Raw genomic sequence first — 27892 nt, forward strand, 5'->3', positions numbered from 1 at the left:
TCTAATTGTCTGTTTTGCAATATTGTATTATTTGTTTTCATACTTATACATATGGTTACTGTTTTTCAACCAGCGTTGGCAAACTTTTTTTACAAACTCTCCTCAGTTTCACGCCATAAATCAGCATTGTTTTTACCTGTGTGGCAGACTTCTTTTTAATTCTGTGTAAGTGCTAAAAAAATGGTTGGACCTACCTCGGCAGCAAATGCTGTAATGATTGAAATATCTTAGTAATAGTAAAACCAATCTTCATCGTGCTTTACAGGGCCGACTTCTGGATGTATTTTGGCATAACAAATAAACAAGGCAGCATAGTGCTAGAAGAACATGTGAAAGTAGAACTTGTTTTCAACTCATCAGATGCTCAACTGGAACACACACACACACACACACACACTCTCTCTCTCTCTCTCTCTTTCTCTCTCTCTCTCTATAGCGCATGTGTTCGAATGCATATTTATGCAGGTGTATTTATGTCTATGTATGTGGGCTTGAAACGTCAGGTCATGGTATTCATCTGATACTATGGGTCTACTTTTAGCATTGTTTGTATCTATTAATATGCATGCCTTACAGATTCCAGAATGCCATTATGTCCTGTTGGGGTTTTTAAGGCTGTCTGAAGATGGGATCTAAGAGTTGGAATGGGTAATTGTAATTGATCCTGAGTCGATTCTATTACGTGTTTTTTTAGTGTAAGCACCATAGAAAGCAGCATACTTCTCGAGGCTTTATTTTACTGAATCCTTTGTTTGCGATGCGTTGTCTAGCCTCTACTTTCCCTTTTAATTTGTTTCTCTCCTGTAGTAAATAATGAGCTGCCGCCCGAGATCCGGCTTGCCAGTGGTCAGCTAATGGGTGATGACCTGTCCCTCCTTACTGCAGGAGAGCTGTCACCTTATATCAGTGACCCGGCGCTGAAGCTATTCCAGTGTGCCGTTTGCAACAAATTCACCTCTGACAGCCTGGAGGCCCTAAACGTGCATGTGAGCGGGGAGCGCTCGCTCCCTGAAGAGGAGTGGAGGGCTGTAATTGGAGACATCTACCAGTGCAAGCTCTGTAACTACAACACTCAGCTCAAAGCCAACTTCCAGCTCCACTGTAAGACTGACAAGCACATGCAGAAATACCAACTGGTGGCTCACATCAAAGAAGGGGGCAAAACCAACGAGTGGAGGTTGAAGTGCATCGCTATTGGCAACCCAGTGCACCTCAAGTGTAATGCCTGTGACTATTACACCAACAGTGTGGATAAACTGCGCCTGCACACCACAAATCACAGGCATGAGGCGGCGCTGAAACTCTATAAGGTAAGCCAGTGACACCCCTTTCACTTGGAAGGGTTAACTCTTTCATTGCTGCTTTTCTAACAGATGTGCTGTGTAGGCAGTACTTTACACGTGTGGACATCAGGCTGGACTCCCCACTTGTATTTATTTTCAGAATGTGTTTTCGTTGGCAACGAAATCCATCACACGCCTTTCAATTCGAGGTTTGCCCAATCCTGTGTGTGGATTAAATGATTGTTACAAAAATAGGTTTTCATAAAAGCCATGCGATGCCACTGTTTAAGTGCTGTAACAACATGTGACTGTTCTAGGGAAGAAAGAACACACACATTCTGTGATGGACAGAAAACTATGCTGTCCTCGAAATGTAATAAGCAAACATCATCCATCAAACACAACTATTTACCCAATCGTTTACAATGAGCACTGCATGATTGGCATTCGTGATAAAAATAAAAAAAGCAAACCCCTTTATGCGATTGTTTCCCTTTTGTACAGGGTCGAATTCCAAAACATTTAAGGGTGTGTTAAAGATGTGCCATCGGAATGGCAAGCGTATTTAACACTGCACTGGTATAAAGAATACGACGGAGTAAAGGACACCACTAATTATATCTGTATACTAAATATAGTATAAAGATTAAAACCTTGTATAAGCTTATTCTGTAAGGCATCTTTTAGCCATTGCTGTTGGTTTCTGTTGTGAAAAATCAATCTATTGTTATCTGTTCAACGTGTATTGCGGTTGACCAAAACATAGTTCTGTAGAGTTCTCTATGTTGCGCTCTTGACCAGCACTTTGCATCTTAGAAGTTTGATGTTGCACTGTATATGGCCAGTACAGAGTGACCTCAGCAAAATACATGTACACCTTCTTACGCATCATAACCACAGGAAAAGTCGTGAGGCACTCCAGGACGTGAACAATTGAAAAATATTCACTTTTATTAAAACAAACCCATTAAAATCAAGCCATTCTGATTGGGAAGTGTGTTTCACCTACTTCAGAGATTTGTCAGGGGTGAACTCCGACCAAACCATTGGTGACTTTGTTTGTTTTTTTTGGAGTACAAAGGTCACAAATGACTTCCCTCTCTGGGGGGCATCTTGAAGTGGCCATTGCCACTAGTGCTGCAAGGCTAACTCCTTGTCATGTTATCCCACCGCTTTAAGGGAATTACTTTCTGAAGTCAAAATATAAAGTTAAATTCATTATAATCATTTAACAGTTTATATTCACTAGCGAAAAAGCATACACCACACTGTGTGAACACTGGATTATTATTAGCTGTTTAGAGAGAGGAGCGTAATGGAATTTAAGATTTTTATTGTTATTTTTACAGTGCAAATATTTTCGCTAGCCTGGATTTGAGAAGTAAGTGTATGTATTATGGTTTGAACTAAAGGCTTCTAAAACTTTGAGTCGATTTCTCTTAGGGTAGGTGTCTGCAACCGTTGGCACACCAGATGTTCTGTATTACGACTCCCATGATCCCTCTCCATTTACCATGCTGGCTAGGGCTGATGGGGTTTGTGGTCCAAAACATAAGGCAGCAAAAGTCTGCAGACCACTGCCTTAGGGAAGGCCAGACGCCCCTTTCCACACAGTAGTAATGCCGTTCTAGCAGGCCCATGTTCTGGATTTCCAACACCCTTCCCATGGCCATCTGTTAGGACTGTATGTTATTGAAAATTGGAATCAATAACTATGTCGTGAGCTTTCAAAAATAAATAATTGCTTCTAATGTGGCCTTTCCAAGTGTGCTGTTTTAAGCAATGAGTTGGTAAAGAACTACATACATATTTTGTGGTGTACCAGTTATTGGACAGAAGTCCTAGGGCCCGATTCATGGAATATTTTCCCTGCTCACGTGAATTTGCACTGCTGAAAAGTGACTTTGCACTGCCGACAGAAACTCTGATTCATGGAATCGTGCAAAGTGTATTTTTGTAGTGCAAAGTCTGGGCAAAGTCAGCACAGTAATTTCTGCAGTACAAAATGACTGGTAGGACTTTGCAGAGCAAAAATACACTTTGCACGGTTCCATGAATCAGGGTTTGTGTCGGCAGTGCAAATTCACTTTTCAGCAGTGCAAATTCACTTTGAACCGGGCAAATATTCCATCAATCAGACCCCTAGTGTTTGGATTAAATCTCTCGTCTAAGGGCCCGATTCATGGAATTTTGTGCACGGTTCAAAGTGACTTTTCACTGCTGAAAAGTGACTTAGCACTGCCTACACAAACCCTGATTAATGAAACTGTGCAAAGTGTATATTTGCAGTGCAAAGTGTTTTTGTACTGCAAAAATGACTGTGCACTGACCTTGCACTGACTTTGCACTGCAAAAATACACTTTGCACAGTTGCATGAATCAGGGTTTGTGTCGGCAGTGCAAAGATACTTTTCAGCAGTGCAAGGTCACTTTGAACCTTTGCAAAAAGATTCCATGAATTGGGCCCTAATTGTACAGCCAGCGCAATCAAGAATTGTTTGCAAGTTATCAGTTTATTAATCTTTGCGTGCAATTGTTTGCTAATACTGTTAGTGTTAGTAATGGGATTGCTGGGAAACAGAACAGAGAAACGATGTACCACACGTGTGTTCTGCTTAGTCAAAACGAAGATCTGATTTATGGAATGTAGAAAGGTGGTGCGACCCTTTTGCCATATCAGTTATAGGAGGCTTCACACATTGAGCAAGTTCCTTTCTCTAACCCTTCAAGTTCAAATTACTAATTTCCATGTTCAGAATAATTAATTAACCGTTTGTATTAGCACATATTTGTAAGTATTCTCTAGATTACATTTTCTACCACTGTGAAGTAGCCCCATGACATTGGAATGTAAACAAATCGCAGAAGCCGAGCATTAAGATCTGCGTGGTTCTATGTGAAAGCAAAGTGCAGTACAAACATGGCAACAAGTAGAGTTGCCTGCGCTGACGAGCAAGTTTAATGACATTATTTTACATGTTAAAGGTATGCTCTGCTTATGAGCGAGATGTGAAACCCTGTATTCACAGAATAAAACGTGTGTCGGTGATGACAGGATGATTGTGTTACGTGTACTTTTATATTGTATTCGGTATTTACGCCCCATCTTTTTATATATCTGATTGTTTAGAGTTTACGGAGGCTTGGCAAGCAGCAGTTAGCAGAGACAGATACCCAGGTGTGTGAAAACTACTTTGCTTTTATGTGTATTGACAAGGTATTGTCTTAAAACACTATTGATGCAATGAATTTCCATTCCGATTTCAATAGTTCGCTACTAACCTTATGTGGTCTGTCTCCATGATCAAGTATTTTACAACACGGTGACCTCCTTTTAGTTGTAGTGGGTTAGAGGTTAAAGGTTAGTTTAAAATAATCGTCTGCGGAGCTGCTTACCTTTAGACTGATCAATGTAATGAAAATCGGGCTGGCAGATGGCGTTTTAATGTAAGACTTTTGCTGGCAAAATTATGTAGTTATTATACCATAATAGCACCTTTTCTTTTATATTTTAAAATAGAAAGCACGTAGAAGTTTTCCCAAAGTGAAATACAAAACACGTACGATTTTTAACAGTGACTAAAAAAACAAACATAGCGAGATGCATTTTTTGGTAATCGCAGTTCGTTTGAACTGATTAATTAAGTGAAAGTTGTGGAACCCTTAAGTGTTCCTAAACCATGTTTGCTGGACAGCCCACCGCTGGATGGCAGAAGACGTCTGGAGTACGTCAGAAGGAACTGCACTTTCCCCTTTCGTTTACCATAGCAACGTATCCTTATATTTTAAAAGTTATGCCATCAGTCGGACAGTCTGCTGGAAACTGACGCCATAATGATGTAAACATACAGAGCAGCAGGTATGCAGAAAGTGGCAGTTGGGCATGTAAAGATCACGTGCTACAGGCACCACCTTGGCATTCGAAGCATTATTGTTGGTACTTGATTTCATGTTTATTCATCACATGTACACAGTGAAGGGTCTTTCGCCGTTAATGTAAAGCAAGAAAGTAACACCTCCCCAAAACCCTGAGAACAATTCCATACTGTACTTTGCATCACGTGCATTCAGTGCAGTCTGTATTGCAAACCGACCATTAAAAATTAATGGACCATGAAGTGCATTCTGGGATGGTCTGGACCAGGCATGAAAAACACCTTCATCACCAGTGTAAAAACTGATAGGAGATGAATCATTATCTAAAATCATTGTTATGCTGTATATACCTGGTGACATGGGTCATTTCCTAGAGTGGAGGACTCTGTTTCCCAATAAACATGTTCACAGTTGCCATTATTTGGTAAACTTGTGAAAGAGAGGTACATGATGTCTGCAGGTATACAGTTGGCAATAAATATTTCGTTTTGCAACATACACTGACAAAATCCCCCCTAGGAGTGGATCGCCGTGGACAGTGGTCTGCCATGTTATTTTTTAGTGCCAAAATATGCAAGTGATGCAGCTGCAGGCAATTCATAAAACACAATGGCTCAGTAATATTAGAGAATTACGCTCCCTAATAATGCAAATATTATTATCCTTACATTTCTCCATTCCTAGACATGTGTGATGTCGTTCCAAAATAGGGAATTCAGAACATTCTGTGCAGCAGCTTAAACACACAGCAAGACTAAAGCGAAATCCAAGCGCATGCAATGCTCCCTCTGTGTCCAGTTCCAATCCTTGTTCGCTGTCTTCTTTCACCATTCCCTTTCTTGTTTTGCCACTGCTGCGAAGTATCTTATAATATGAGAGAGAGGGGGCATAAGGGTGGGTGGTTGGGGAGAAAGAGGACTAGAAGTGCAATCATAATTTTGGTGCTAACTTGTCATGTACTTTAAACTCCATTGGCATGACAAACCATAGTGCATTCACCACTGTTTCAAGAGAACCCTAGTGATACATTATGAAAATGATCACATGCCACCGACCTGTGAATGTTATGTTATGTTATGTGAAATTATTTATATGGTGCCAAATCAGTCGGGCGTTCAGGTGCTGATCAATACAGAACGAGTAAGAAGAAACACGGATATTCCAGACTTTGCATAAATAGCCTAGTTTTCAAGAGTTCCTTAAAGACAGTGTGGCTTTCCTCTTTTCGCATGGATTCAGGCAGTTCATTCCATGCTTGAGGTGCCAAGACCGGAAAGTAGCGGCCTCTTCCCTGTGCTCTTTTTATTCAATCAATTTTCAAGAACAGTGCTTTTGCTGATTGCTTGGTTTCTCATTGGTTGGTATAAGACCAATCTATCTCCAAGGTACTGGGGGGCAATCCCCAAAAGACACCAGTGAGCAAGATTTAGTGGGCCTCATTCCGAGTATGGTGGTAGCCATGGAGCAATTAGCTTGGACCTTGGAGGGACCTGTAAGTCCCCATTGAAAAAACCATTCCCCATTCCCATTTCAGCCCCCATAAGGCTCAATGGGAATGGGGAAGTAGCTAATAATGGTACCGCAATTTGCAGTACCGTTATTAGCTCCAAAGTCCCTTAACGGGTCCCGTCCACAACGCATGGTCAGACCAGGCGGTAAAGGAGGGACCCTCTAAGGGACCTCGGAATAGGGCGCAAAGGGTTTACCGGCACCGGTGTCCTTACCAGTGCTGGTAATCCCTTTGCGCCCAACTCGGAATGAGGCCCAGTATCCTAAAGGCAACTCTAGCTGCCACTGGTAACCAGTGTAGCTCTTTCTTGGCTACGGATACTGGATCTTTGCGTGTTAATTTGTACACAATGCGTGCAGCTGTATTCTGGGTTTTCTGAAGTGTTTGAATGGACTTTTTGCTCGCTGCCCACAGAAGGGAATTACAGTAGTCCAACCGTGAGAGAATAACAGCCCTTGCCAGCTCAGCACAGATCTCTTTTGTAATCATTGGTCTAACTAACCTTAAAACTCTAAGATAGTGGTTAGTATTTCTTACAATCAATTGAACATGAGCATCAGCATTGAGGTTTGCCTCCATGTAGACGCCAAGGGTCTTGACCTTGGTCGCTATTAATATCTGATTCTCCTCCTGATTGAGACTTTTCCTTGCTTGTCTAGTGCCATACATCATTAGCTCGGTTTTGGCTCTGTTCAAACATAATGGGCCTCATTACAACCTTGGTGCTAAGTGCACCAACTTTACCACCATGGTGTAAACTCCGTTTACACCATGGTGGATGGCGGATTTACCGCCCCATTCCAAGGTGAGTGGGGCGGTAAATCCCCATTTCCCATTTTCCCTTCCCCATTCCCATTTTTGCCCCATAGGGCATAATGGGAGTGGGGAAGGCGCTAATTACCCCGCCGTAAATTACGGCGGCGTAATTAGCACCATGGCAGGTTAGCGCCATGGATTTTAACGCCTGCTAAAAGCAGGCGTTAAAATCAGAATCAGGCGTTAAGGGTTAACGGTGGCGTTAACCCTTAACGCCTGAGTTGTAATGAGGCCCAATCAGTTTGTGGACATCCAGTTTTTGATTTCCTGGTATATCTTTTAACCTTCCCTTGATCCTCAGTATAACTTCCACTCAGTTCCATTGTGAGCTGAAATTCATCCGCGTATTTGGAGAAAAAGAAACCTAATCTTTCCAACTCCTGGCACAGTGGCTGAATTTATATGTTAAAAAGCAGAGGTGACAGACGGGCCCTCTGGGGGACTCCACACATAAAGAGAGTTGCCTCGGATGCATTATCTGCCCAACACACATTTGATCTGCGTCCCTGCAGAAATGATCTCACCCAAATTATCGCCTCCTCCGAGAGTCCCCCTATCACTCTCTGCCTCTCCAATAATATCTAATGATCTAAGATGCCGAAAGATCTGAGAGGGTCAGCACCCAAGTCCACTTTTTTCCAAGGCTTCCTGCATTTGCGTTTATAGGTTGACCAAGGCACTCTCTGTGCTGTGAGCGCATCTGAATAAGGTTGGTGTAGAAAACTTCACTGATGATTTCATAAAGCAGCATATCATCCAAAGCGAGCCACTATACCACAATACGTCAGTGAAGGAAGTAAGTCTTTTAGAACGCTATCGAATGGATACCATAAACTTGTGTTTTTTACAGTAGTTTACCCAAGCAAGTGCCTCACACTATTCCGGCTGCATATATGGAGATCAAACTGCAGTATTATAAAAAACATTTGTTTAGAATGTAGACTAGCTAGGTTACACAGTCTAGTGTAAGGACAGAGACCATGTAGATTTCACCAAGAATTAATTTGGCCTGAGCCCATGAGACATGAGTATCTATGATTTTAGAAATGGTGTCAGCAGCCATGGTCTTGAAGGAGCATGTCAGTCTTGTGTTTACTACCCATTTACATTTTGTTGACACATAGAATCTGAAAGCCTGTGAAGATTCGCCATCATGTACTCAGAAAAGTCTCCATTTACCCAACCTTCCTCAACCGTCTTCCGCAGTATCTTTGATTTGAGCCTAGAATCACTGATATCCGGTCAAAATGCTACAAACATAGCATTAAAAAAATAAAAATAAACAAACTGTGCCAAAAACCCGCAGAGTGCATGCTGGTGGCACCAGTTTCCCCACCATGGCAGCCACCCTCTGGAATTCCCTTCCACCGCACATCAGACTACTTGACTCTCACACTGCCTTTCGCAAGGCCATCAAGACTAGTCTCTTCAAATAACGTGCCTGTTTTTTGTCCGCAACCTAGGATCTATGCATATGTAACACTATGGGCCTCATTACGACCCAGGCGGTAAGTTACCGCCTGGGCCGTGACTTTACCACCATGGCGTAAACTACGTTTACGCCATGGTGGTTGGCGGACTTACCGCCCCATTCCGAGGTTGGCGGGGGCGGTAAGTCCCCAATCCCCATTTACCCTTCCCCATTCCCATTTTTGCCCCATAGGGCATAATGGGAGTGGGGAAGGCGTTAATTACGCCACCGTAAATTACGGTGGCGTAATTAACTCCATGGTCCCTTAGCGCCATGGATTTTAACACCTGCTAAAAGCAGGTGTTAAAAGCGCCATGGCGCTAAGGGACCTCGTAATTGGCGGTAAGGGGTCGGCGCAGCTAACGCTGGCGTAAACCCCTTACCGCCAGGGTCGTAATGAGGCCCAATATGTATGTTCTAAGAACTCTTCTGGGGCTGCTTTTTTGTAACCCTTAATCAAGACTTCCTATGCACCGTTTACAGCGCCCCAATGCCTGCGGGCTGCAGTGCGCTTTACAAATGTAAAAAATAAAATAAAAAATTAATACTGAGTCCATCGCAACAGCAAACCACACTGTACAAAGAGTCCTTTTAACATGCCAAAAGGTGTTCTGTCTGTCCTTTAAGAGAATCTTATGAAGGATGGTGCTTTCCACTGACAAAGATCATAAAGCATGATTCGAGTAATCTATATATATATATTTGTGGAAGTGTGTTTGTATGTTCAGGGGTGTCTCCAGCTCCATAACAGTCGGTGGGCTGAAATTCTTGCCCAAGATTGGCATACCAGTCTGGGGTGTACAGGTGATAGTGAAATTTCACCAACCCTACCCATTCACGCTGCGCAGGGCGGGTTACAGCCCTGTGCTTTCAGTATAGATGGTTTAGGGAGATTGACGATTTTGTGATTGTTGGCTCCAGCCCCACAACAGTTGGTGGGCTGGAATGTTGGCCCGAGGTCGGTATACCAGTCTGGGGTGTACTGGTGATAGTGAAATCTGACCAACTCCACCCATTCGCCCTGCACAGGGTGTGTTCCGGCTCTGTGCTATCAGTATAGGCGATTTCGGGAGATGGACGATTTTGCAATTTTTCGAAAATAGGAAGTTACGACACAATAAAAAATACACAAGCCTATAGCAGACCACACCTGCATGTCAGCTACAGACCCAAGCAATGCCGGGTGGTACAGTTAGTAAACTAATACATCTTACCATGGTTAAGCATTATCTTTTACAAATGCAAATGTAAATACGTTTGATTACTCAAGTTTAAGCAGGCAAACTTTATATTTTTGACTCACACCTAAACATGCCAGGCACAATACGTAGATTTGACCATAATAACAAAGTTAGAGATGGCTAGACATTGAGGCCCTTTGTTTTCCAACAGTGACATTTGTTTTTCTAATAAAAGTATTCACTTATGGATCCTGTTACATGGCGGGCAAAAGTCCAGGCTGGCCACTGGGTACAGCATCTGGGGCAAGTTAGAGTGAGGTTAGAGGCATCTCTGAACCTGCTAACCAACATTCTAAGGAAAGAGAAATGTGTGTATGTGTTCCTTATATGTCAAGCAGCCCTTTATCTGAACCAAAAGCTCTTACCCTGCAAACCTCTTAGTGTGTATCTTATGGAACTTAGTGGAGTGTCCACGCTGCCTCCTTTCTCCATCGTCCAGTTCAGAGATGCTTGTTGTACAGTATGGTTCAGCATATCTATAAGTGACAGAGAGGGATTGGAAGAGTCAATGTGAGAAAGTAAAATGGGACAATGATTTGGTTAGCAGGGAGGAAGCCAGGTTGTTTTCAATTTTAAGGCCCCCCATTAACTGGCTCCCCTCTATGATCTCTTACCGCCTTACACTACACACTCAGATCTGCAAAGACCGCCGCTACAGGCTTATCTGTTAGCACATCAACTCTAATTAAGCTATGAATAACCTCCCCTCTTTAGCCCTGTCAAAATCTCCTTCATCAGTTACTAACCAGATGCAAAGTGCTGTAGTCCTTCAGATATTGGTCTCTTCCTTATAGATAACATACTCTCCAGTGTTTCAGCCAAATTCATAGAAAGCATATCGGCACTCGAGACCAAAGTACTTCTGACATCAAATGTATTTTATATTGATGTGTACGTGTTTGTAATTCACACACAAGACCCTGTCATCATGCATAAAGGTAAGGATAGGTGAAAACGGAAGTATGTGTGGACATAATCAGAGCATGGTCAGTCATAAAGTAAGCACAAGGTTAATGGATGGTAGAAGACTAGTTATAACTAGGTTAGTTGTTAGATGCATGAATGTAATGCACTTTTAGCATATCTATTTTTTCGGCATCCTGACAGAGCACTACATAAAGTAGATTTTTGTCATTTTGTCAATCATGGCCCTTCTCAAATGCTATGTTAATATGCTTTTCCACCTAAAGGTACATTTTTGCTGTATGTGACAGTTTGGTTTTCCAATAATAAAGTGGCAATTAAATATGCTTGATGTGTGACCATTTATGATGTTGTAATGTTTACAAGTCAGTATTGTGTTGGCGTATGATACATCAAATTAAGTGAAACGAAGTAGGTGTGCGTTAAAGTGATTTACTTCCTGGCTGTCCTTTTTTATGCAGATTATACTCTGTGGTAGTGTACTTCCTTTGTATGAAATCATCAAAGTGCCTTTTTTAAAGCTGACCAATGACTATATGACATTGCTTGTCTTTTTGAAAAAGTCGAGATTCACAAAACTTAATATACTAACATGACCTCTGACCCAGCATACTTTGGTGTCAGGAATCATATCTTAAATGGAAATGTACATAAGACAAAGTATGAGCAAAGTCGTTTCAGAATGCCACTTAAAGGAAATAAAAACATATTTTAAGTTGGAGAGCGGTCTACAATGAGGGTTGATGATGAAAACTATAAGCTTCCCAAAGGAGAAATCTTAACAAAAGAACTGCTTAGCTCGAGCACCTGCTGAACATCATTCAGAGTCATTATCCCCTCTTTCACCCCTATCTCTACGATATGAGTTATATTAGTAGATCAAGGATAATGTGAACCGAAATAATCTGCTTCTTTGCTGAGGATCTCTTCTGGTTGCAAATAAGCATCATTGAGTCAAATGATGCAACTGAGTTTCTGTTTTTTGAGTCTGAAAATAACCCATAATTTCCTTCAATATTAAAAAAAAATATTATGTACAGCATGAATATCAGGAGACTTAATGCAATTTTTCATTTCTATATCGGTTGAATCGTGAACACGGCAATTCGGTCAAAAATTGCACCATTTTAGGGCTTTGTGCCTTTGTATTTACAAGAGTCCAATTATACTTCGGTTTGGCATGTTCTTCAAGGCCTCCTAATATTTAATTTTCTTTCTTTTTTAATATTAGGAAAGTAGGGTATTTTGTAAATATTTAATAATGATTTATGAGCAGGAGTCAAAATAGAGATCTTATTGGAAAATGAAGCCATGAGATTCTTCACCCTGCATTTAATATGTCTTGTATTATCTATTCCAAAGGCCTGGGATATACAGGTGCTATAATGTGACTAGAAAATACCTAGAACATTTTGCATGTACCCCACAAATGAACATTTCCATTGGACATATTTGATTAACCTAAGTACCGCCACAAGATGTGCCTTGCTTAAGAGTTGTCTTCAGAAATGAAGGCATCATATATTCAAAGCTCAGAGTACAATTAACACTGGCATGGCTACCTATAATATGTTGAAATGGGAGTAATATACTCAACATTTATTTGAGGCGGGAGTTTCTTTTTTAAGGGTGTAAGAAAATAGATCCCAACGAGTGATAACAGAGAGGCAGCCGGTTTTTTTGTATGTTTCCTTTTTTTGCTGGGAGTAGTTTCACTTCCTATGTTTCTGTAGGGAGTATTTGCCTATTTTGAGGGTGTAAAAGTGGCTTTTACATCTGTTATATGTAGGACTGAAATTGATCTCCAGTGACAGCTCACAGTGAAACATTTCATCAACAAAACAACGGGCCTCATTACGACCCTGGCGGTAAGGGGTTAGCGCCAGCGTTAGCTGCGCCGACCCCTTACCGCCAATCACGAGTTCCCTTTCCGCCATGGCGGATTTTACACCTGCTTCTAGCGGGTGTAAAAAACCATGGCGGTAAGGGAACTTGATGTTAATTACGCCACCGTAATTTACGGTGGCGTAATTAACGCCTTCCCCACTCCCATTATGCCCTATGGGGCAAAAATGGGAATGGGGAAGGGTAAATGGGGATTGGGGACTTACCGCCCCGCCGACCTCGGAATGGGGCGGTAAGTCCGCCAACCACCATGGCGTAAACGTAGTTTACGCCATGGTGGTAAAGTCACGGCCCAGGCGGTAACTTACCGCCTGGGTCGTAATGAGGCCCAACATCTCTTAATATGATGGAAACAAAAGACCACATATTATGCTAGTCACACACATGTTTTGAAGTTCCACCTTTGTCAATATAGGATAAAAGTAACAACTCTGTTGCAGGCATTTTAAGTATAACATATTTCCTTGCATGTATGTTTTAACTTTGTTGCAACAAGTGTGGAGTCTGACAAAATACGATTTCAGCTACTCGGAGCCCAGTTAAGCCTAGATTTCTTTGAAGAAAGGAGACATCATCTTTCAAGAACAGAGACCTTAACTAGATGTAAAAGAAGAGAATAGCAGTCTGCCTGATGCATTCCACATGATACTGGGACTCCATAGAACAATTGATTCCTCTAAAGTACTCTTGGTGTCCCCATTCTCAGTGAGGGTCACTTTACATGCCAGAAATCCAATGGGCCTCATTAAGAGTTGGGCGCAAAGGGATACCAGGTACCGGTAAGGACACCGGTGCCGGTAATCCCTTTGCACCCTATTCTGAGGTCCCTTTGCGGATCCCGCTAAGGCCGCCTGGTTTTGCGGGAGCCGCAAAAGGTCCAGGGAGCAAATAACGGTACCGCATATTGCGGTACCGTTATTTGCACCTTCCCCATTCCCATTGATCCCTATGGGGGCTCAAATGGGAGCGGGGAATGGTATTTCCAATGGGGACTTACCGGTCCCGCAAAGGTCCGACTAGACCGGTAAATCCCCATTGAATGAGGGCGGACTCGGTACCGTTAATGGAGGCAGCCATGGTGCTATTACCGCCATGGCTACCTCCAATCTCGGAATGAGGCCCAATGTCTGTAATCCCCACACATACTGTGGCAGCTAGCGTTTAAGGTTATCTAAGGCAGAAACATCCTTGAACTATTAGCGCAAAATATTAATTTATTACAAAGGCTAATCAATGAATGATCATCTCCACCATTACCTCAGTCCTGTAGATGGAACAGATTCTATATTGTATCATTTTAAAATGGAACAGCGCTCAAGATAAAGTTGGTGCTGAGGTCTCACAACTCATAAGAAATGTAACACCTATTGAGATATGACTGGCATGACAAAAAACTCAGATGATTAAGTAAAATATATTTTATTGCTGAGAAAACCCAGGCACCTTTCGAGAAGAATGTGTCAAACCCCTTCAAAATTAAGCAACAAGCCAATGAGATATTAATGAAGAAAGGAACACATACTCTGAAGCTGCCACTCGCTTGACACGTACAGCACCACACACATACCGTAAAAGCTAGCTTACTTACACAGCGTAACAGTATCTACTTTCACGTTTGACGCCATAAAGAGGAGAAATAATGATTTCACATTGTATCTCAAGGCTTTTCAAATTAAGTAAGGTTAATTGCGAATGTATTTAAAATGAATTACTGCAACACAAGAAGCATGTAAACAACAAAATACTAGAAGATGACAAGTTGTGTTATTTTTGGCAATCATTCCAGCATATAGAATATCACTGTATTTGTGTTTGCCATACCATTCTGTTCTTCTGTTCTCACAGGATACAATCTCTAAGAAGAGTCAGAAAGTTCCAATTGAAACTACTTTGTAGTACAAACAACATAACAAAACATCATACCATAGGTATGATTCTATCTTGTGGCCAGTAGAGTTTATCATACAAGCATGAATAATAACATTAATAGTGATAATAGTAATTATGTTTTTCCATCATCCCTCATATCACACTTGGAAGCTCAATTTACCAGAGTCGTTGCCAACCCCAACTTCTGTTTCACTTTTCTTTTCGCATAACCTCCAATTTATTCTCCAATAATCCTGCTGTGACTTTTATTCTTTTATTAAGTTAATATATTTTTTCAAATGTATGGACCACATACCACACTCTTTGTGCACTCTGGTGGGACACACTGTATTTGAATACACAAGAAAACAAATACCCCACCAAATAAATGATAACAGCATGTTTTCATTGTGTTGTGATGGTTTTAATACATTTCTTTAGTATGTGCCCAAAGAAGGTTGCCTTTGTTTTCCATCTGGTTTAATTTTGAATAAATATTAGACTTTCATACATTGGCAAAAATGTAAGCTACTAAAAGTGAACCTCAGAGCCATTTTTTATAATCAAACTTGCTTGACAATGACTTTAACAGCAAATTGTCTGGAAAGAAAATCCCTAATAGTTGGTTAGATAACGTGCAGTCAATGTGAATCATTCTGTCAAATGTGCAACAAATGTCTGTAGCTTTCTTGAGAGGAACTTGGTCTATCTGCCCACTGAAGATATTCTGCTGTTTTTTCATTGTCTCTATTTGTACTCATAGAATATGGAACATTACTTGTTTATGTTCATCCATTTGTTATAAGTGACTTGTGAGTTTCACTATGGAAATTGGTTAGGAAAATATGAAAACTTAATGAATACAAAGAAAGTCATTTAGCAATATTATCCATCCAAATAGCACACCACCAGGTAATAATTGACACAGGATGGGATGGGTAATCCCCACCCTGCTAAATATGTTTGGTGGTACCCTGTCCTAATAGACAATATTGCCAATGTGAACTGGCATACATGTCAGAATCTCCCTCCAGCAGTTTGTTTGAGAAGACCTTGCAGACATAGATGATGGAATGGAATTATATCTCACTTGGATTCACAGTACATTCCCAAAATTACAAAATCGCTGGTTGAGTGAGGGGCAAGAAGGCAAATGGACAAGGCCAGAGGCTGTGGGTAGGTACTAAAATGAAGTCTGAACAAAGACATAATTTATCTGCACAGTATCTGTATTGTATTGAAAATATCATGAATGCACAGTTGCTTTCCTAAATATTTCAAAAAGTATATGAACATCTGGGAAATGGTATTAATCTCCTAAGTGCTAAGGGCGAGTATGTTCATCCTTAATTTCCATAAGAAATAATTGTAGGCTCTGCTTAAGAAGTTTTGCTTCCTGTGCAGTTTGTTCAACAACTTCAATTCCATTTATGAAAAACGGTATATTTCCTAGATGGCTCTCTATCTCGAATCTCTTTTTAGCGTGAGGCTTACTGGATTTCTGTGATTCACTGTTCACATTGAGCTCAGAGACTTCGATTTTGTGCCATAAGGAAGTAACCAATATGGTGTGCCTCAGTCCGAGGATGAGCCTAAAATGTAATTGTAGAGGGACATTTGCATGGGGATGCAAAATGGAAGTTAATAGGACAGTGGATGGAGGCAGAAGAAATTAAATCAAGGTCGCTACAGAGGCTGAATTCAGAAGGTAAACAGTCTGGCCAATCGAGATATAGCAGTGGGATCCAAATTATGCACATTTATTTTGAAAGAATTCTCAGTTCGAGTGCACATTTTCGAGCGCTTAGGGGGTCTCACATTTTATTGAGTTGCCACTTTATGTGGAACTTGTTTGAATATAATTAAAAAGCTACATACTATCTAAAATGGGGGGTATCTCTCACTCAGACAGTTTATGTCTTGTAGAGTGGAGTGAGTTTGACAGCGAGAAGGGGGATTCCAGGAGTGAAGCTTTAGAGTGCTACCCACAGTGAGGGATCCAAAGCACCTTGGCAAACGAGTGGAACAGAACTTGTGGTGATAACATTTTGAACAGTGAGTCCAATGACCCAGAACGAACTTGGAGAAGCAGTTCCGCGGAAATGATCCCTGAATAAACTAAGGGAATTTGTTGTTAAGAAAGCTTTGCATGCTGAGTCCAAGATCCCAGGGTGAAACAAGAAGGATTCATTACTAGATTAACCACTGCATGCTTTACCATTGAGACAAAGATCCCAAAGTGTCAAAGTGCTTCCTGGTTCACAGAGTTCAAGGGCCTAGATAAAACTAGGGAAACCATTGATCTGAAAAAAGACTATATGTTGGGATACTGAAGCTTTGTGGCTAAAAGCATTGACTGTTGGGACCTTCAATCCAAGTTCCCTGACCTGAGCGAAACATTGGCCCTAACAACGTTGTGCACTGGGAAACTGAGTCCAGATTCACAGAGTAAGAGACTGATTGGGCATCTCTTCCATACTGACAATTTGAGTGCAGATACCCGACTGGCAAGAACCCAAGAAATCGAAGCAAAACCTTGCCTGCTGAGACACCTGATTCCCATCAGGAGTAAATAAGGTACATTCCGACACGCCTGCGTAATAGAAAAATTAAAATCCTTTATTTCTCCCATGATTGATAACTTTGACTCAAGTCCTTCACACATCCCAGTGCACTGCTCTGTCCAAAGCACAGATGCGCTTCAGGTATGGAACATTAATATTAAGTTACCACTTCTCGCTCGTTACTGGTTGACTAGAAAACGATCGGAGTCGTAGAAAAGAGTATGCTATGTTTCGAAACACAACAAAGCAACTGCGCAACTAAAGGGCAAAGAATGTATAATGTGGTTAATCTTAGAGTGAGGTAATATCTGGACCCATGCCTACCACAGTGAACATTTGGGAAACCCATCAGTGCTAACATAATCAGAAGGCATAATGTTATGGCTGTCAGTTGTGTTTGTTTTATCATGACCAAGGGTATTGCTGTCATGGCTACCAGATCTTTGTACTTCACTTTCCAAAAACATATTCTGAAATATTAGATTATAAGGGCAAGAAAACCTCTTCAGCGGTAAATCTGCTGCTTGTAGTGGCAGTTAAAAGGCATATGGCTAAATGCAGCCACCACATGTTAGTGCTTCAAGTGGGTAGGCTTTTTTCAAAGTGATATTCCTATTTTTCTTTACAAATAAAAACAATAATCATATCTGGTGGAGGTAAAAGATAACCTTTTGAAACAATTGTTCATAAAAGGAATACATGGGTCAGGGTATCTCTCTGCATAGGATATGTAAGTAGATCACTACTAAATAGTTTACTTATGTAAAACCGGATTTGCAATCTGAATATCAGCTCTGTCTGTGTTCACATTAATACAGGAACTGCTCACAGAACACACCCGTTATGAAGCTCTCATTATCAGTCCAAAGTACTCCCTTTCAAAGTTAGTACAGTCCAGAGATATTTTTTTATGCATGACATTACAGTAATAACTACTCAACTCGCAGACCAAAGGTCCTCAATAATCTTCAGCCTAACGTCAGCCAGGTTCACTTCTTCCTAGATCTCCCATATAGTAGGCTTGGCCGTGCAGGCTCATGTCTAAAAGTGTTGAGCTACATAAGATGTTGTTGCATAGTCCTTCTAATATTGGGCTTCCTGACCTTTTGCATTCATAAGATGGTGATGCCAAGAAGATCAAAGGTAAGACATTTCCTGAGACAGATGAGGCCTCAAGAGTTCGAATTATAGAAAACATATCTAGGTTGTTATCTTTCCCACTGGTCAACCTGCTGTCTCTGGCTGGAATGCTGTTCTTCTGAACATCAGCTGATGCTGGTGGGTGGTTTTTCGGTTTAAGGATGGGTTTCCTACCTTCAATACCTTTTAATCCAGTGGGATACGGACATCAGAGGATTACAGACAACATATGAATGTGCTGTTACCCAGTATTTAACCTAGCCCATTCCAACGCTGGCTAGGGCATTCAAGCCCTGATTCTGGCAGATTCTGGTGGTTTTTGTGGTGTGTGGAACAGTGGCTCATTGAATAGCATGTGTACTGGCAGTGAGACATGGGGTCTGTACTTGGTTTTTTCGGTCATGTAGGGATATATATTTGATACCCTGGCCATTGAATTTATGAAGATGGAAGAAAGACGCTTGGAAAAACTTTGACGTTAGCTCTGGAGAAATACCGGTGCCAGGTATGGTTATACCCATTTGGAGAATACATATGTTTTGTGGTTAGTGTGAAGGGAATATGGAGATCCCGTTAGTATAAGCCTTTGGTTGGTGTGTTTTTATATTGGAGTGTTGGCTGTGGCCAGTTGAGGCTGTGACATACATTTAGAAGTTCCCCTAATAAGAAGCTGAAATTAACTTCATCAATATGCCATGAGCAGCGAGCAGGTACCACTTATCAATTGTTTGTGTTTGTCTTGGAACAAGCATTGACCAGAATTAATTCCGTTTGTGTTTTTGTCTGGCCTGTTTAGATTAATCAACTTGGTGGTTTTGAAATTGGTGACTTTTTTCTCTGTTCTTGATTGTTTTCAGTATTAGGAATCATGCGACTTGGTGAAAGCGCAGTGGAGATCAGCATACCCACGTATCAAAAATCTCACAAGTGTGCAGTGGATAGCCCCTGGTGAATGTCCTACTATTTGTGTGATAGGGATAGAAACAGGTTGGGCTGATAATTGTTTTACACTAATTGGGTCATCTAAGATTTAGTTTTTTGTCCTATTGTGGGTGAAAGTAAATTTTCAATGTGTTCGTAATATTGCTATTTATTGTGTGTATTGTGATTTCTGTAGAGGGTTGTGTTTCTGTGGGTTTTACTAGCTTTTTACATTTGTTGTACTATGTTTTAAATGGTAATGAATTGGTAATAAAATAAGGAATTTTTCTTTTTATGAATATGCTATTGGATCAATTCTTTCAGGATTTAGCAGTTTAGAGGAATCAGTCACCACCGTTTTTGTTTGAATTATCTATTTTCTCTTCTTTATACAAGTATACATTGTTGGCCCCAGATGGTAGAGAAAGGCCTCCCCAGCGTCAAGCTTAACCCTAGAAATAGCTACCTGTACTATAATATTGTATCTGGTATGCCTAAACATTTTGTAGTCGTTTTTGTTCTGTCTAAGAGGAGATGGGAGTGAAGGACATTGGGCAAGGAACAGGACAGGGGCCACTGTTGATGGGGTGTCAAGTGGAAGAAATAAACTATGTTCCCAGCTTATTCAGAGGACCAGCATTGTTCCGCCAAGACAGTGGGCAATAGTATTTGTTAAGACGGATTTCTGAACTCTGTCCTGGTGGCGCAGAAGTTCAGAAGGCCAACCTAATTACTTGGAACAGGGTAACCTCTGGACAAGCCAGACCAATCAAGGTAGCGATCGCGGCGGTCAAGACTAGGTCTCAAGAGGGGTGAGGGTGACTGAAAGCTCGCAATGAGCACACAAAGCAAGAGCGCTTACAAACTACTCCAAACAGTTGTTTATATCAAAAAATAGATACACATTTATTATAAGGCCTTGAAACTAATAACCACAGTAAAAGCAGCAATATACAACGATATTAAACCAACACATACACTATCCACCCAATATATATACAGAATACACAGTTTCACAGCATTAGCAGCACGAAATATGTTATCCACCTGCAGGGGAAGGAAAACAGGCAGTGCGAACCAATGCGTGTGATATGTCCGCCTTCTGAGGCCCCTAACTAGGTGGTAGTCCAATCCCTACGAAGAGTGGAGCCTAGCGCTCAAAAGTACCTGCACACGCCGGTGCCAATGGGCAGCAGGTGAAGCTCTTCGGAGGACGTTGGACAGCTCTGTAGGGTGCCCTAATGAAGGAGAACACGGTCCGCGACTCTAGCGCAGCCTCCACTGTGAGGCAGAAGCAGGGCGCGAGTACGGACAAGGGGTGCTGTATTTACAGCGGGGAAAAGCAAGAGGCACTGCAGGAGGGCGACCAGATCCTAGCTAATCTACTCACCGGTCCCCGAAGCAAGCAGGCCCGAGCTCCTCCTCGATAGATGCAGCTTCTGGCAGGTTCTGAAGAGCAGGGAACGTCTCGTCGTCGTGCAGAGTAAAAAGACGTCCCGATCGAAGAAACAAGCACAGTTTTGTCGCCACAGCAGGGCAACGGAACGGCCGGGTGTATTCAAGCCAAACGAGCACCGCTCACCTCTAGCTTAGGACTGCTAAGCAAACGAAGCGTGTGAGCATGCCCCGGACTCAGAACACCACCCAACCTGTCGGCGATTACAGAGCAGGCCTCCTTAGTAAGCTGGTCAGTCAACTGGATGGCCCAGAGACACTTCCGAAGGCTTACAGCAGGAGTTGATGAAGGTGCCGGGAATAGCTGGTCCTGCTATTCCAATAGGTCGAAGCGCCAGTACAGGCCTTCTTGTTCGATCTTAGGTGGAAAGGGCTTCACCGGACGACAGCAATGAGGAGCAGAAGTTCTTCAGGGGGTCACCAGTGATTCCTCGGTCCAGCCTCGTGTTCGCAGGATACTTGGCTCCTGTATCCCTGGGTTCGTAAGAACTCAGGAGATCGACATGGTAGTGGTGTTTCCAGCTCCCTCTTATCCACGGTTCCCTTCGCGCCAAAACGGAGGGGAGCCAATGGGAGATCCGCTCATCAACACACATACCATACGTGGACCAATCACGGACCACAGTGGTCCCAGGCATTCACACCACCCTAGACTCTCTGGCACCCAGGATGTGTATTGGGACCAGACAGCCCAGCCCACATCCTGGGGGCACTCAAACGACATGTAGAAGCCCGCGAAAGCAACCGTGTTTCGCGGGAAACTTCATGCCCAAATAAGGAAGGCCCCGGGTCGCCTGACCCGGGGGAAGGTAAAGGGAGCAAGACGGACAGTGGACTAGACAAAGGAGCCTCGTGGTCCGGCCATTTTGTGTAGCCGGGCCACCCTTTTGTGTTCGCGGCAAAAAGGTGCTCAGAACGGCAAAAGGAGCTCAAAATAAACCAAATGATCGCTGCCACCAGCCCAGTCCCTGAATGACTTGCACCGATCCAAAAACCATCCTACAAGAGTGTCTAGGGTCTGTAGAAGGCTAGAGACCCAAGAGAGCTGTAACTTAGCTTACAGTGCCCTCTTGTGTCGTGTTGCACAAAAATGGCGACACGATAAAAGAAACTACGGGAAACAGCGTTCCCCGGTACTGACTGTCTTAAGGGCATGTCAGTTTCCCCGTAAGAAAGGAGCGAAAGCCCAGAGGAGTACAGCAGAAGGCTGCACTTCTCTGGCAAAGTCAAGAAAACAGGTTGAAAACAATAGCAAAAAGTTTAGGGGTTGCCACATGGAAGGAAAGTTCCCTACAATAACGAAATCTTTCCTAACACTCGCCCCTCCCAGACTATGGACAGGGGGAACTAATCCACCCCTGGATGAGTCTCTTGTTCAGGTCGGTAAAACATTCTGGACAACCCATCAGCATTGCTATGTTGGACACCTGGCCTATGCTCAATAGTGAAGTCGAAGCCTTGTAGACTTATGGACCACCTAAGCAACTTTGGATTCTCCCCCTTCATGTTCATTAGCCACTTTAACGGCTTATGGTCAGTCTGCACAGTGAAGTGGGTCCCATAGAGGTAGGGCCGCAGCTTCCTTAGGGCCCACACAACAGAGAAACATTCTTTCTCTACCGTGGACCATCTGAGCTCTCTGTCCTTAAGCTGGCGACTAATAAAACCGATAGGGTGTTCCTTACCCTTCTCATCTACTTGTGATAGTACAGCTCCTATCCCAGTGTCAGAGGCATCCGTCTGCACGATAAAAGGTCTTTGATAATCAGGGGCCCTGAGCACAGGGGCCTGGCACAAGGAGTCTTTCAAGCCATTGAAGGCCTTCTCACACTCGTCAGTCCAAGTTACCTTCTTGGGTTTCTTCGGAGTTGTGAGGGCAGTCAGAGGAGCAGCTATGGTGCCATAGTCTGCCATAAAATTGCGGTAATAACCCGTGAGTCCTAAGAAGGCTCTCACTTGGGTTTGTGTAGTGGGGGTAGGCCAGTCTTGTACTGCTTGTACTTTACTGGGGAGAGGCTGTATCCTTCCTCCACCTACTTCATGCCCAAGGTAAACCACTGAGCCTTGTCCAATCTGGCATTTACTCGCCTTGATGGTCAAGTGGGCTTTCTGAAGAGCCTGGAGCACAATCCCGAGGTGTTTCACATGGTCTTCCCAGGTGGCACTGAAAACTGCTATATCGTCCAGATATGCAAGACAGAATTCGTCCAACCCATTCAACACATGATTCACAAGCCTCTGGAAAGTGGCAGGTGCATTCTTCAATCCGAACGGCATTACCCGGAATTGGTAAAGCCCGTCGGGAGTTGAAAATGCTGTCTTCTCCTTGGCATGTTCTGCTAAAGCTATTTGCCAATAGCCCGCAGTCAGGTCAAACGTGCTGAGGTACTTGGAGGCACCCAAGGTATCCACCAGCTCGTCAGTTCGAGGCAAGGGGTGAGCGTCTGTCTTGGTGACAGCATTCAGAGCCCTGTAATCCACGCAGAACCTCAATTCAGAAGTGCCTGCTTTTGGAACCAGAACCACAGGACTGGACCAAGGACTACTAGAGGGTTCAATCACCCCAAGGTCTAACATCTTGTTGACCTCGGTCTTAATATAAGACCGTACTTTATCCGACATCCTGTATCCCCTACTTTTGGTAGGTACACTGTCTCCTGTGTCAATGTTATGTTTGCACCAAGGTGTCAAACCAGGCGACTGTGAAAACAGGGGGGAAAACTGCCTAAGCAAACTTTTCACCTCAGCCTGCTGATCAGAAGTCAGGTGAGGGGCCACTCGGACACCCTCAACGGAGCTATCTGAAGGACCGCTTTGGAACAGGTCGGGAAGAGGTTCTGACTCCTCTTCCTCAACGTCTGACGCCAGTAGCAGTGCTGCGATTTCGACTCTTGGGACGAAAGCCTTCAGCCTATTTACGTGGAACACTTTTGGAGCCTGTCCAGGCCTTCCAAGGTCCACTAAATAGTTCACCTCACCCAGGGGCTCCACCACTGTGTAAGGGCCTGACCATTTGTCCTGTAAAGCGCGAGGCCTTATAGGGTTCATGATCAGGACTTGCTGACCAGGGGTAAAGTGAATTAAGGAAGCTTTCTGGTCGTACCAATGTTTCACCAGCGCTTGTCCTGCCTTCAACTTTTCACTAGCCAAGCCCATCAGGAGTACCATCCGTTTTCTGAGCCCTAGCACATAGTCAACTACATTGGTAGTAACAGGGGGAGTGGGCATCTCCCATCCCTCTTTGACGATGGCTAAGGGTCCCCGTACGGGATGACCGAACAGAAGTTCGAAGGGGCTGAAGCCAACACCCTCCTGTGGTACCTCTCTGTAGGCAAACAACAAGCAGGGTAAAAGAAGGTCCCATTTCCTCCTCTGGGGCTCCTCCAGAGCCCCAATCATGCTCTTTAGCGTTCTGTTGAAACGCTCCACCAGACCATTGGTCTGGGGGTGGTATGCAGAAGAGAACTTGTAGGTGACCCCACATTCTTTCCACATAGCCTGCATATACTTCGACATAAAGTTGCTGCCACGATCTGACACAACTTCTTTAGGGAAGCCAACCCTAGTAAATATGCCGAGTAACGCTTTTGCAACTGACTTGGCAGTTACAGTCTTTAATGGGATGGCCTCAGGATACCTGGTTGCATGGTCGACCAGCACCAGGATAAACCTATTGCCTGAGGATGTTTGCGGGTCAAGGGGACCAACGATGTCGATCCCTACCCTTTCAAATGGTACCCCCACAACTGGGAGCGGTACCAACGGAGCTTGGATTGTCGCGCCAACCTTACCAGACAACTGGCAGGAGGCACAACTCCTGCAGTGACTTTCTACTTGCACCCCCATCTTGGGCCAGTAGAAGTGCATAGATAACCTTTGCTTGGTCCTCTTCATTCCAAGGTGACCAGCAAGGGGAACTTCATGCGCCAACTGCAGGAGGAAGGGTCTAACAGAAAGGGGAACCACCAACCTCCTATGGTCTCCTTCTGTAGACTCTGTGGGCTCACTGTACAGGAGTCCACCTTCCCAATAAATCCGATGCTTCCCAGGAGGTTCACCCTCAAGCTGGGAGCAGGCCTGTCTCCTTAGGCCTTCCAGAGATGGGCACTCACGTTGGCCCTTACTGAAGTCGTCCCTATCAGGACCTCCTTCAACTAACAAGTCTTTTAGTTCAGGATGGTCGTTGGGGTCGAACACTTCAGGCATCGCCACCTCCTCGTCAGGCTCGGGCGATTGACCAACTCCCTCCACCGCAGTGGTAGGCGAGCTCGGGGGAATATTCTCTTTCCCCCGTCGGGACTTGTTGACTCCTTTCGCCTTGGGTTTCCCCTTCGGCTGGGGCGGCGTATTGGACTTGGCCAATGCTGCCCGTGCTTGAGACCGTGTGTAGGGTCTTTCGGCAGTGTCTCCTACGAGCCCTAGAGCTCTGAGATCATTGCCCAACAAGACCTTTCCCGGGACGTTTCTCTGAATGCTCACTGGAATCCTAACTGCTGTACCATTTAAAGTTAGATTAACAGGGATCACGGGAAACATACGGAGGGGGCCGTCAGCCAACTTAGTGGGCATCAGAGTAGCTCTGGCAACTTCCTCTGAGTCTACCAAGGTAGAATCCACTACAGTTCGACTGCACCCACTATCCCTAAGAGCTGGAGTATCCACTCCATTGATCAGCACACTGTCTTTAAAGTAGTGCTTGGTATTATCCGGAATCCTAGCATACGCCTCTGCGACTTTAGGCTCCCAGGAACCCAGGGACACTAAAACTACCTCAGCCTCTATTCCGCTGGGAAATGAGTCTGAGGAGAAGGATGCTCCTGTAATCTCTTCTTCCTCGTAGGAGGAGAAGGCCAGATTAGCGGAGTGGACCCCCAAAGGTCTAACCTTACAACGGGGATCCCCCTTCACATGGTCAGTTGCTCCACAAGAAAAACAAGCCCCATTGGGTCTGTTTACGTAGGGAGGCTTATTATAACCAGAGTTCTGTTTCGGAGGCGAACCTCCACTACCCTGTGAGTTCTCGTATGGCTTACCCTTATTTTTCTTTTTGTGGCCCTTATGGGAAGAAGATTTAGCAGATTCCCCACCCTCCATATCTTTGGACTTTTTCCCTTCCTCCTGCTTACCAGGATGAGTTTTGTCCTTATGGGACACTCGATGTGACACCCATAAGTCTGCTGCAATGGCCAGCTTCTTAGGATCTATCTCCTTCGAATCGGCCAAATGCTGCTTAAGCTCCGGGGAAGAAGAAGCAAAAATGTGTTCCAGCATGACCAGATTGATCATGCCTTCGAAGGTAGAAACCTTATAACCTTCAACCCAGCCAGTCAAGTTTTTCAGGGACTCAGCTACATACGACACCCAAGTACCACCTTCCTTTTTCTTATACTCTTTAAACCTTTTCAAATATTGGGTCGGAGTCTTCCCAAACTTTAAAATGAGAGTCTGCTTCAACATTGCAAAATCAGCGCGCTCAGCCTTCGACATTTCCATAATGGCACTGCAACCAGAATGGGGCAGTCTGCTGAGTAACCATGCAATCTTATCCGCATTATCAACCTCTTGAACCTCGCATGCATACTCAAACGCATTTAACCAGTCCATAATGTCATTTCGTTCCTCATACACACTGAGCAGATCTTTTGGAAACCGTGGATGAGAGGAAGCCCCAGAACCATGTCCAGGACCCTTGGACCCATTTGCGAACTGAAGCTTGGCCAGTTCCAACTGGTGATCCCTGTCTTTTTGTTTTTCTGCCTGGTCGATTTTCAGTTTGGCTATGCTGAATTCAAGCTCCTGCTGCCTAAACCGCAGCTCTTGCTTCTTGAATTCAAGCATAGCCTCCCCATCAACACTGGCAGAGGAAACGTTAGACATTACATCCTCCCTGTCCTCGTGGTCGTGATGGATCAGTGCAGCGGCAGAACCGTCGGTTCTGCCAGTGAGAGCAGCCCCACCACCTTCTGCACTGTCCTCGGAAGTTATAGCGTCAAGCTGCGCTTCTTGCCACGCCACGATTCTCTGGATCATTTCCAATTTAGTGCCTTGAGAGGAAACCCCTCTCTCCGCACACATCTTCTTCAATGTTTCAGATTTCGAAGCATTTAAGGTTAATAAAGTATTCGTTTCCATACTGTTGATAGGACTATGGCCTTTTTAACGTTATATTCAAAACTTTACTGCGTGTCCTGGTTGGAATAACCTGAAAACGCCTTAGCTCGTGCGCAACACTGGATACCTTCAGTCGTATCCCACCGCTGTACACCAATTTGTTAAGACGGATTTCTGAACTCTGTCCTGGTGGCGCAGAAGTTCAGAAGGCCAACCTAATTACTTGGAACAGGGTAACCTCTGGACAAGCCAGACCAATCAAGGTAGCGATCGCGGCGGTCAAGACTAGGTCTCAAGAGGGGTGAGGGTGACTGAAAGCTCGCAATGAGCACACAAAGCAAGAGCGCTTACAAACTACTCCAAACAGTTGTTTATATCAAAAAATAGATACACATTTATTATAAGGCCTTGAAACTAATAACCACAGTAAAAGCAGCAATATACAACGATATTAAACCAACACATACACTATCCACCCAATATATATACAGAATACACAGTTTCACAGCATTAGCAGCACGAAATATGTTATCCACCTGCAGGGGAAGGAAAACAGGCAGTGCGAACCAATGCGTGTGATATGTCCGCCTTCTGAGGCCCCTAACTAGGTGGTAGTCCAATCCCTACGAAGAGTGGAGCCTAGCGCTCAAAAGTACCTGCACACGCCGGTGCCAATGGGCAGCAGGTGAAGCTCTTCGGAGGACGTTGGACAGCTCTGTAGGGTGCCCTAATGAAGGAGAACACGGTCCGCGACTCTAGCGCAGCCTCCACTGTGAGGCAGAAGCAGGGCGCGAGTACGGACAAGG

At 43.7% G+C, this 27892-nt stretch overlaps 1 protein-coding gene across 6 annotated transcripts in view; it reads left to right on the forward strand.

Annotated features, from left to right (window-relative positions):
- The window catches only part of ZFHX4 (zinc finger homeobox 4), a 193672-nt gene that overhangs the window by 22982 nt on the left and 142798 nt on the right, over positions 1-27892 (forward strand). For 3 of the 6 annotated variants that reach the window (XM_069621230.1, XM_069621231.1, XM_069621229.1), the window contains 2 exons: positions 808-1310; positions 4414-4461. In XM_069621230.1, the coding sequence (XP_069477331.1) occupies positions 808-1310; positions 4414-4461 (551 nt within the window). The remainder of the gene's footprint in view (positions 1-807; positions 1311-4413; positions 4462-27892) is intronic. The other 3 variants (XM_069621233.1, XM_069621232.1, XM_069621234.1) reach the window with 3 other exon arrangements.

This window comes from Ambystoma mexicanum, chromosome 5q (genome assembly GCF_040938575.1).
Source record: "Ambystoma mexicanum isolate Mex_15411 chromosome 5q, UKY_AmexF1_1, whole genome shotgun sequence".
In the NCBI taxonomy this organism is placed as follows: Eukaryota; Metazoa; Chordata; class Amphibia; order Caudata; family Ambystomatidae; genus Ambystoma; species Ambystoma mexicanum.